The sequence below is a fragment of the Bidens hawaiensis genome, unplaced genomic scaffold (genome assembly GCF_021521415.1).
Source record: "Bidens hawaiensis isolate Kalapana, Puna unplaced genomic scaffold, B.hawaiensis_p1.1 tig00008566_1, whole genome shotgun sequence".
Lineage (NCBI taxonomy): Eukaryota > Viridiplantae > Streptophyta > Magnoliopsida > Asterales > Asteraceae > Bidens > Bidens hawaiensis.
In genome coordinates, this window is record NW_027491617.1 from 251252 (window position 1) to 262729 (window position 11478).

At 36.9% G+C, this 11478-nt stretch overlaps 2 protein-coding genes across 2 annotated transcripts; one reads left to right on the forward strand and one right to left on the reverse strand.

Annotated features, from left to right (window-relative positions):
• Nucleotides 1-641: 641 nt before the first annotated feature.
• Nucleotides 642-4739, reverse strand: LOC143529542 (rab GTPase-activating protein 22-like). Its single transcript, XM_077025314.1, has 5 exons — nt 4352-4739; nt 2839-2974; nt 2721-2770; nt 2102-2155; nt 642-2014 (listed from the first exon to the last, which is right to left on the reverse strand). The coding sequence occupies exons 1-5, from the start codon at nt 4624-4626 to the stop codon at nt 901-903; spliced, it is 1629 nt and encodes a 542-aa protein (XP_076881429.1). The 5' UTR covers nt 4627-4739; the 3' UTR covers nt 642-900.
• A 1074-nt stretch (nt 4740-5813) lies between these two features.
• Nucleotides 5814-9439, forward strand: LOC143529508 (embryogenesis-associated protein EMB8-like). Its single transcript, XM_077025285.1, has 6 exons — nt 5814-6222; nt 7374-7502; nt 8315-8446; nt 8536-8678; nt 8768-9014; nt 9104-9439. The coding sequence occupies exons 1-6, from the start codon at nt 5911-5913 to the stop codon at nt 9284-9286; spliced, it is 1146 nt and encodes a 381-aa protein (XP_076881400.1). The 5' UTR covers nt 5814-5910; the 3' UTR covers nt 9287-9439.
• The last annotated feature ends 2039 nt before the right edge of the window (nt 9440-11478 follow it).

An 11478-nucleotide genomic window follows, 5' to 3' on the forward strand; every position in this document is an offset into this window, starting at 1 on the left:
CATAGCTTATATTTTCGCTCAATCTTTGGCTTTTTACAATGCTTATGGAGCGTGGTTGACCAACTTCAACATGGCGTATAATTATGGTAAAATCGAGCTTTTCATGATGGCTGCATTGGCGGGAAAAGATAACCGAGTGGTGGCAGATATGGCGGGTTGTGGGTTGGTAAAGTCAGTTGTCTCGGATTCTTGCATACTAATGCAAGATTTGAAAACGGGACGGTTGACATTGACTTCTCCAAACAATGCTTGTTAGTCAAGCTATTGGTACCGCTATAGGTTGCATTGTGTCACCTTTGAGCCGTTTCTTATTCTACAACGCGTTTGATATTGGAAAAGATTATTTTGTTTGGCAAAAGGTCAATGCTAAGGAGGTTGATTCAATGGTTCCCGCGGTTGCTTCGGGTTTGATTTGTGGTGAAGGTATGTGGACCCGATCAGCCTCGGTTCTCGCTTTGGCGAAAATTAAACCTCTTGTTTGTATGAAGTTTTTAGCTTCTTAAGCTAGAGTTCAATTTTGTTATTAGCTTTGGACAATGTAATAATATAATCAACCGCAGTTGCTTATGGTTCGTCTCATGATATTATTCGAGTTGCTTACTGTTCGTGTTTAAACTAATAACAGAATAAACAAAGTGGTCAAGTTTTATACTTACAATCAAATGGAGATCATTTCTCTGAAGTAAAATAAGCTAGTGTTTCAATTCAAATGAGAATAACATTTAATAAAAAAAAATACAACATTCTCTACAACTGAAAACAGATATAACAGCATTACCTCGTCATCGACGTCGAGATGTTGACACATTATAGGAAAAAGCCACCATCACTCATCGAGAGCGGGGCGCAACAGTTGACGACAAATATTATTCAAAACCGAACCAATGTTTAGATCGACACCTAAATCTTGTCATGAAGTTTTACCACCAAATCATGAGCATCGTCTAAAAGCTTCCAAACATCCAAATGCCCAGCCAAGTTATTACACTCCCTTAGTATCTCATCCATGCTGCTAAACTTATCTATTATTTCCTTTCTCCTCTGCAATACACAAGCAGCTATTGCATACAGCAACAGGTCATCCGTAGGTGGGGCCCGCACACTCACTCTCTCCCCATCCGGTTTCGTAATACCCGCTCGAATAGCGGTTTGATCCGCCCACATTACCTCCCATAAACACAGTGTTTGTTCAAAGTTAAGCTCCCGCCTGAATAGAACTACCACCATTCGGTACACGAAGAAACAATCCTCCGCCTGCATCTCCTCCAGGTGACGGTACAGATGACTGTCTTTTCCTTTGATAATCTTCGACACGAGGTTTAACTGTCGCCTGATCCCAACCTCATCGAGCCGGAAGTTATGGCGGGCTTTCTTCATGAACCCGACAAAACACCAGAAGGCCTCACTGTCTTCTTCAACGACTGATATGATTGGTGACAGTAAATCACTCATTCCTTGACAGTAACCGATTTCCGAGTCGTATAACGCATATGCTTCGAGAACTGAAACTAAACGTGCAGCGTGGAAGATTCTACATGCTTCTAGATGACTATAGTCTTTGAGGCATACACTCTCGGCTAACTCGATTGCTTTTGTTGAATCGACGGATGCTTGAGATGGTGAGTAAGGGATCCATTCGCCGTTCGCACGGATGGCGTCCAGGCGAATGATTCGTTGCCATGTGGCGTAACTCTCTGACCTATATAGATTTAAGGTATTACTTCCTGTGATGGTGAAAGTGAAGTCGGTTTTTTGAAAGAGTTTTTCAGGTTGCATGTCATCAGCTTCTTCAGAAGAGTCGCAATCAGACGACTCCGTTTCACTTTTGGAAGTGATTTCACTACCGTCACATGGTTTAAGATCGTCTGATTGATTTGAACATGAAGAAGGGTCTAGAACTTGACCATCATCTTTGTCGGTGTTGTTGTTTTCACAAGTTTCCTCTATCTGTGTAGTTTTATCACGAAGTTTGTAAGTTAACTGGCACAGTTTCCTCAGCTTATCATACTCTTTCCTGCCAAAAAATTATACACATATAATTTGCTATTTTAAAAAAAAATGTGGAAATGACGATTTCATAGAGGTGAGAGAGATTAGACACCTATGCTTAGTTTTCAAAGCGTCCCGTTCTTGCTTTGAACTTTTAAGATCATAGCTGCAAGAAAGAAAAGAATCGTGCTTTTAGACAATATGAGTATTCACTCGTATGTGTGAAATGTAGAATCACACAAGCTGTTAACGAAGTTAGCTTTAATTCCCACACACATTTCATGTCTAGCTCAGATTTCATATCAAAACAAACAAAATAATATTAATATATAAGGGTACATTTACAAGAAGGCATAGACTAAAATGCTAAATGTTCTATACAACAAAACAGATGTCACACAGTTACAAAATGCGTGAGTTATGAAGAGACACATGTTTTGACATAAAACAAACACAGGCCTCCATACGTGTTAAGATAGCAATACGTAAAACAGCAAATAACTGTAAACCAAGTCAGCCATACATACTAAGATGTAACAATAATCAGCCTACAAGCATTTCAATGTACAGGACGAAAGAAATCTTAAAAATGACATCAAAGCAAAACAAAGACAGATTAGACAATAAAGATACACTAATCATACAATCTTAAGTGGCTATAGACATACTTCATGATAACTTATAACAATACAACTCAGTACAATATAGTATGACAGGTTTTAGGTGCTTACACTCCAAGAAGGAATGGCCAAACTTCTGCTCTTATACTAGGATGAACACCCTGCATAAATATATAAAATCAAATAACATAAAACATATTTAGCTATTTATGCTAAGGTAAGTACATACTCCACTTCTAACTTTCTTCAAGAATATCAGTCCACCGTCACATAGCCTTCCATCTTCATCAAATAAATGTTTCCATTGTTTTGGTTGAAGAGCATGTTTTCTTCTCCTTCTTGACCAAGGTGATTGCAGGTGGCCCCTACAACACAATAACACATGAAAGTTAAATCATTATATGAAACCACAAGTTTAACAAAAGTAACAAGGAGTTGCCAATAATATTATAAAACTGCAGAAATCTAGCTTGAAGTAAAGTAATTAAAAACAATCACAACTCCTAAGGTTATAAAGTGTTGGATTAACTCTTTAAGAGTTCAGGAAAAATGCAGACATAATCTCACCAGAAGAAAAAAAATAGAAACAGGTACGATAAGAACAGTACAGTATATGGTTAAAGGTAGGTGTTTGGACCAAAGATGTAAAGAAACAAGAGATTAATTAATGCATTTTATGGAGCAACGATATTAGTTGGAGATCGATGCTCTTGGTTTTAATCAGTGTGCCTTAAGCGCACCGAAGCACGAAGCAGTACAAGTCGATGGCCTTGTCGCTTTTGCCTACACAAAGAGACCAAGGTCCAGAAATGGCACGTGAGGCGCGATTTTAGACATATAAACACTTTAAGGCGTGCACCTTTTGTACACGGGTCATGTTTAGACAAAAAATATGCATTTTAGGTTGTATATGCAAGTTAATTACATACTAAATCCATTATAAAGCTTATTTATAGCTATAAACCTACGAGATACATATAAAAAATATATAAAAATCTTGCGCCTCACATACGAAAATCAGTTTGCTCTCGTGTTTCTCGCGTAATAAAACCAAAACGAATGGATGAGGAACTGAACTAGACGTAGAAATTAGTGAGGATGATGACGGAGAAGCAACAACTAATTGAACTGATCGCAAACAAATCCTCAATGTCGACGGCAATGTCAAAGTGACAAGTTTGAAAACGACAGACAAAGTGTAACTATGCCAGAGTGCTGTTGATACATGTTTCTGTTGTGAGACATCTTTCCATATATTTACAAGTGATCCGCCACAATTGAAATTAATCTACTAAACATAAAAAAACTAGAGTACTCTACAATTTTGAGCTAGAGTAATAATTAGGAACAATTGCATATGGTTCAGCAACGAGTAAAAGTGTTGGCATAATAATAACCCTAGTTATTTATTTAGATGCTTAAACCGCGAAATCTATTTGTATTTGATCCTAACACATAGCTACTAAATCTATATCTATTCAAATAAGAACTTAGGGTTTCAACTTTCAATAACAATCGAAGCGATGTTGTTTTACCTAATTCTATATATCTATTCAAGAAACTAAGTAAAGTACTCTTCGGTTAGCATAATTACTCTTGTCATTCGTATGCTTAGCACGTTAATTCTATTTGTATTTGATCCAAACGCATAACTACTAAACCTATATATGTAACAACTACATCTATTCAAATCATTAAATTAAATTATCAACAACAACAATTGAAGTGTTATATCATTTTACCTATTCGAGTAAACGATGACGGCGAGACCGGCCACAAGCGTGATGGCGATAGCGATTCCGACATTGGATTGAGATCCGTAACCATCACCGCCACCGCCAAATCCACCGCCGGTGATCCAGAACACCGCATCAACACCGCCTCCGTCGGTCTTTCCAACGGCGAACAGCAATGAGTAATTGAACAGCAGCAGGAGCGAAATCAGAATAATAATAACAAGCTTCCTCCTACTGGTTCTATTTGTTAGCCCTAATAATTTTAATTTTATACACACCATAACCTAACCTCTTAATTAGCACGGTGAGTGATTGAGTGGTTTTAATTTTATACTTGGGGGATTTGTACAAGGCATAAAGCGTAGGGGTGAATCGATTATTATTATTATTATTATTTATTAATTTGATTAATTTCCACTACATAATACTCGAACAATCAATGATGATGATAACAATGACGATGATTACATTTCTGTTTTTCTCTCTCTCACGTACCGAAAGTGACATGGACATCTTTAGGCCTTTTGCTTTAACAGGCCCAACACCAACGCCCAAACATTTTTACACGATAATTTGGATTATTGACAGGTCGTTAATTCACTTAATCATCTTTATTTTTTAGTACAAAACCTTGAAGTAGAGGTGCATAAATCGGGTAGGTCGGGTTCGGGTCCCGATATTATATATAAAACCATGCTCTATGCATCGGGTTGGGTATAAAACCAGGTATTTGAAATTTTGAATACCTAATTTATAAAAAAAAAAGATTTTCATTTATAGATTAGGATTTTTAAAGGGCTGCACTTTTTTGGGGTATATTTTTGGATAATTCGGGTATAAATCGAGTATATGAAAAACCCGGTTTCGATTTTCGGGTACTACCGAGTACAAATCGAGTCCGATTCCGGCACAGGTTTTAGTACTTAAATGTCTACCCTACCCGTACACCATGTGTAGGGTCGAGTAGTAAAAATCCAAATTTCGGATCGTGAATTTTTGGCAAGGCCCAAACTTTTCAAACCTAGTTTTTGCTTTTTGGGGGTTTATTATTCAAAATCTCGAAACCCATTGAAAGGTTGCTTGGAAAAACGAATCGGGTTGGCTTCGTCCGAAAACAATTCAAGTTCAAATTCGACCTTCATTAGGTCTGGACCTCTAGTGTGTAAGCAATTTAAGTTTAAGCTCATATCTAACTGAGATCCCATAAAAAATCAGCAGTTTTTAGCGAGATTTTGAAACCAAGTTCTGGCTAAAATATGTTTAAGTATGTATAAAATTTAAAATTATTGTATATATATGTATATATATAATTGAAAATTATATATTTAAACTCGATCCGATTAGTTTCGATCAATCGCTAGTCCTCACCCTATCGTCCGACTATCGATTTTTACAAACATTGTCAGCGACTATAACATTGACAAATGAGTTGGCTCATGTGACTTTAAAGGACCACAAGTCACAACACTTCACCACACTCCAAAACTTAATGGACACAATATTCACCCGTCTCACCCACTCACAACTCACCACTCCTCCGACAACCACACGTCATCCTCCGTCCCATGATGTCATCCACCCTCCCACTTGACGTCACCACCAAACACCACCACCAGTCTCTCGAAGTCCTAGGTGGCGCACGTGACACATACTGTCCAGTCATCAACACTCACATCACCCGACCGTACAACCACTTCCCAGTACTTGGGACTAACTGCCACGTGGAGACAATATTCGCGTCTTTGTTTAGAACCGTACCTGATGTGAAACTGAAACGTGAGTGTTTAAGGACACGAGATGATGGCACTGTTGCACTTGATTGGGTCTCCGGTGATGCCCGTAACTTGCCGGATAACACCCCGGTTTTGTTATTACTTGTCGGTACCTGTTTTGACTACCTGAATTTTGAACGGTTTGTTTTGGGTCGGTTTTGGGTTAAAATCGAACTAAAAATCAAAATTTCGGTTTTTGAATTTTTGAAAATGATGTAGTTTTCGGTTTTTGTTTTGGGTTCGGTTTCGGTTTTATTAGTTGAGCCTGAAAAGTTTGGGGCTCAAAATAATGAATTTGGCTCTCATATATTTTGCACGCTAATTATTAATTTCTTGGGTGTGAACGGTTTGGTTTGGGTTGGTTTTGGGTTCAAATCGAACTACAAATTAAACTTTCGGTTTTTGAATTTTTGAAAATGATATAGTTTCGGTTTTTGTTTTGCCGTTTGAGCTTAAAAAGTTTTGGGAGGAAAAAATGTTGGGGCCCGAAATAATTAATTTGGCTCTCGTATATTTTGTTAATTAATAAGTAATCGGTTATTATACGTTTGGGCTATATTATTTGAATTGATTATTTAATAAATTCTTTACTAAAAAAATTGAAAATCTATAAATTCGATTTGAGGTTCGGTTTTTTCGGTTTTATTACATGCAAAACCAAAACCGAACCGTAAGTTTGGGCAATCAGCTTTTAAAAAGAAAAAAAAACAAAAAACCAAACCGTCGTTTTTTGTTTGGGTTCAGAAATTTTCGGTTTCAGATTGGTTTTTTCGCTTTCACGCGCACACCTTTCTAGGCTCGAACTTGGCTCGCGAGTAGTTTTTCAGACTCAATATGTATTTCTAAAGCTCAAGGTTGGCTCGTGAATAGTTTTTAATCCCGTGCTCGGCTCGTGCACGACTTTTTATTATTCATTAATTATTTACTTATATTTATACCTTTTTACTACATATTTCAATTTTAACTTTTATATACTACTTGATATTATTATTTACTTATATTTATGATAATGCTATATGTAATAATAATTGGTATAAAAATATATATTTAATATATTAATACAAGTTATATATATTATAGACTCGTGAGCCAGCTTGAGCCTGACATGAGAAGCTTTGGCACATGCTTGTTTATTAAACAAGTGTATGTTAGGCGTAAGCTTGTTTAAGTTCGGCTCAATTCGAGCTTATAATAAGGCGCTCCGAGTGGCTTGCATGTCTTAATCCCTATTAATTTTGCCCGAATTACATGTGCAGCCTGGTTTAACAGGAGGAAGTGATGATTCATATGTTAGGCATATGCTGGTGAGGGCAAGAAATAGCGGGTGGCGTGTGGTGGTTTTCAACAGCCGTGGCTGCGCAAACAGTCCCGTTACCACACCTCAGGTTCCTAGTTAGCCGAGTTTATAATACTTTTGTTATTTGATTTGCATTTTATCGTTAAGGTTGTTTGTTAGTCGTTATTCTATCTTTAGTTTGAATATCTTGATAGTAACTGATTTTTTATCATCATTAATTTGCTAGTTTTATCTAAAGTTGTAAACGAGCTGAGCCCGAGCTCAACTAGGCTCGTTTCGAGCTCTTTTGCTATAGCTCGAGCTTGGCTTGTTTCTTATTTATTAAATTAATTTATATACATTTTTAATTACTTTTATATATTTTGAAAAACCGTAAACAAGCCTAAGCCCGGCTAGAGCTCATGTCCGGTACCCTTAAAAGAGCCAAATGCCACGGAATTACCTCTCTGACTCCGTGTGGCGCCTGAAGGCAAGCCAATCGGTCCGCTCATGATCAGGGTCTGCTGGTTTGATCCTGCCTTGGACTCATCAGGAGAGCGACAACAACTCGCAACCAGCGATGCATTCGTTGCGCAAGCACGACTAGGCATGTACGCCTTCTTTCCAGCTGAGGCCGTGCCCGATGAAGTCCGGGACGAGCCAACAAACCCAAGCGTTTCAACACAATTCAAGCATCTCGATCTTCAAATATTTGGTCCGTGACACAAAGCTCTGCTCGAGCTCTGTGTAGTGTGAATTTCATACATCGAAGTCCAAAAGAGTTAAAATTTAGAAATACACGAGGCTCGTTGTTGCTCAACAAGCCTAAACGAGCTTCCCATACAAGGCTCAAGCTCAGGCTCAATAACTAAACGAGCCTAAACAGTCTTCCCATAGAATCTGAATCTTATGTTTATGCAGATGTATTCCGCTTCATTTTTAGGCGATCTTGATGAAGTAGTGAATCTTATCGTTACACGGTACCCAAACGCGAATCTATACGGTACTGGTTGGTCCATGGGAGCCAACATTCTTGTCCAATATTTAGGAAAGGTTAGAAAACATTAAAAAAAAACATGTTACATTGTTCTGTTTTTTGCAATGATGTCATTATTGATTTAGTGTGGATTTTACTCTTTTAGGAGCCTGGTGCGAGTCGGTTTTCTGGTGCGGTTTTCATGTGTAATCCGTTCGATTTGGTTATATCAGATGAAAACATATGTAAGGGATTTAACAGGATTTATAATAGATCTCTAGGCAAAGCTTTGGGCAGCATTTTAAAGAAGTAATATTATTGTTCTATTGTATCATCATGTATATGTATTTTGAATATATTATAGATTTTTTTTAATGTTTTATAACTACTCTTTGTAGGCATATTATGTTGTTTGAAGACATTGGAGGCGATTACAATATCCCGTTAGCCGCTAATGCTGAAACGATACGCGATTATGATGAAGGGTTAACCCAAGTATCATTTGGTTTCAAGACAGTCGACGAGTACTTGCAAAATTCGTGTAGTGCAAATTACATAAAACATGTTCGCACGCCTTTGCTTTGCATACAGGCTAGAAATGACCCTATTGCTCCCGATAAAGCAATACCACGCGATGATATCAAGGTATGTAGTACGCGACATAATAACGTGACAAAAAACGTATGTGCGTGCGTTTATGTTTATTGACGGGTTATTTTGTGTGTTTTGTTTAGGAGAATCCGAATTGTTTGTTAATAGTTACACCTAAAGGAGGACATTTAGGGTGGATAGCCGGCGAGAATGATCCCGTTGGATGCCCGTGGACGGACCCGATGGTTATGGATTTCCTTCAACATCTTGAAAATGAAAAATCGGGTACTCGACACGATACCAGCGAATTACTGGTATCAGTATAGGGAAGATAATGTGATGTATTTGATGTTTGAATACCTTGATAAAATGTGTATTTGATTTAATTTATTTGTTTTGTTTTACAAAGTCTTAAGGAGTCTAAGTTAGTCTGTATAAACCGTGTTAAGGTTAACTATTCTAATCGAGTTTTATCTTGAAGTACAAACCCCTAAGTGTTTTTGTTATAACAACAATAGTTGTATTTTATTAAATGAGTCGAACTTCTTACACTAATGTTTTTGCCAGTGAATTATTTGGTTCAACCATACAAATTAGTTTGGTATCAATTATGTTTATGTGACGAGTAACGACAATAAACCCCAAAAATAAATTATTAAACGCTCATAATAGTATTTTACTCGTTTAATTTATAACTAAAAAAACATATTTAAAATGACATGATGTTGGTTGATAAAACTCGAGCGGCGTGGCTGCGAGTCGACACAAATTTGATCGGTAACGGTTTACCACACCAAAACTGAACAAAATAATATATTCGGTAATGCCAACACAGAATCATTCGGTAACTAAAGCATATTTAAAGAATGTGACATATTTAAATAATAACAAGACATGTGTGTTACAACGGCAAACCAACACAATATCATCCGGTATACGCATGAAATCGTGAACATTAATTAATAATCCCCAAAACCTATTATTTTGAAGAATGTAATAAGTATTTAAAAAAATAGTTGATGTGCCATCACGCCGGGAAGTTAGTTTCTTTTAAAATAATTTATTATTAACTTTTACAATATATACATTTTATTAACCTTTTTTTGTCAAGTTTTATAAAATTTTAAAAATCTTTTAAAATTATTTAAATATTTCTGTAATTATTTATAGAAATTTAATTAAGACGCAAAACATGAACCATATCTGATTTTGCAAATAATTATATAATTAAATATTTCAAATATTTCATTAAATATTTATATACAAATAAAAAAAAATATCATTCATTTGCGGCCTAGTGGTGGAAGCCTTGGGTTCTCCAATGGAGAATTAAGTTCGAATTTCATTTGTGTCACTATGGGTTAATATTGGCAACGAAGGATTTGAACTATAACATTGTGCCAAAGGTTGTTAGTTTGAACCCCGAGTCTATCTGGATTTTCGTCCCACTGTGTGTTACGCCAGAGAGTTATGCTCTTGTGGTGGCACAACGGCTGCCAAGCGGCAGTCAGTGGTATGGTTTCTCAGGGGAACGTTCAAGACAAACTCTGAAAGTCAGCGTGAGCCCGTTAAGACGGCATAGTCTGCCCAGAGTGGGGCAACGTGTAACACCCCGACCAAAGGCGGATTATACATCGGGGCGCCACATATTGTTTCATTACTCGTGACACTATTGGGTGTCAATATTTAATAAATACATTCATTCGCGCACGCGCAGGGTAAACACAAGATAACATAAATCAATATATTATAAATCATAATATTCGAACAGCAATAACTTGTCTTGATACATTTTAATCTAGGTCCAAAATAAAGAAAACTTCCTATGTGTCCACAAGCTCCAAAACAGCTACTGCAACCCTGAACATGTGTTAAAATAAACGTCAAACACTTGCGTGTTGGTGAGAAATCAAGTTTAATACAATACATAGATAACAATAAAATCTGCGCGCAACATGTGTATGTCTGGTTTTCAACAAGGGTGTAATCTGATCGGGACCAACTCTAAGATTCATAAGACTGCCAGTGCTCACAATTGAGCTCACAAACAAGACTAACTGTGCATGTGTAAACAAAAGAGAAAATCATAAACGATAGTTCTCCCGTGTTCATCTAATGGTACCATGAAAACTGCGGAATAGACCGACAAGACGGTTAATGATCCACACATACAAATAAACAGCCAAGTCTACGTCCTCAACACATGGGATACTGCGCGACTAAAGTTCATAAACAAGTTTAAGACTCTAAGTTTGTATGAACACATGAACATCCCAAAACATTAAAAGCAAAAAGGGATTAGGTACGAGATTACTCACATGATAAACGATGCGGTGTAAGATAAAGCAAGAACCAACTTTAAACAAGCACAAGTTAACCTATAAATAAGATTATTGTTTTAATGATTTGTTTTAAGTCTTGATTATAAGTTAGCATAATTAATAAGTAAATTATTATATATAATATATATTACCGGAAAAGCAGGGCAGAACAGGGAGGAAGACGGAGGCAGAGAGGG

What these genes read in the sequence shown, in the direction of transcription:
- LOC143529542 (XM_077025314.1), bottom strand. Translation starts at nt 4,626, where the DNA reads ATGGTGTGTATAAAATTAAAATTATTAGGGCTAACAAATAGAACCAGT. An exon ending in TGGCCATTCCTTCTTGGAGT is followed by an intron (nt 2,156 to 2,720) that starts GTAAGCACCTAA and finishes TCTTTCTTGCAG; the next exon opens with CTATGATCTTAAAAGTTCAA. An exon ending in GCTTTGAAAACTAAGCATAG is followed by an intron (nt 2,015 to 2,101) that starts GTGTCTAATCTC and finishes ATTTTTTGGCAG; the next exon opens with GAAAGAGTATGATAAGCTGA.
- LOC143529508 (XM_077025285.1), top strand. Translation starts at nt 5,911, where the DNA reads ATGATGTCATCCACCCTCCCACTTGACGTCACCACCAAACACCACCAC. An exon ending in GTCCCGTTACCACACCTCAG is followed by an intron (nt 7,503 to 8,314) that starts GTTCCTAGTTAG and finishes ATGTTTATGCAG; the next exon opens with ATGTATTCCGCTTCATTTTT. An exon ending in TACCACGCGATGATATCAAG is followed by an intron (nt 9,015 to 9,103) that starts GTATGTAGTACG and finishes TGTTTTGTTTAG; the next exon opens with GAGAATCCGAATTGTTTGTT.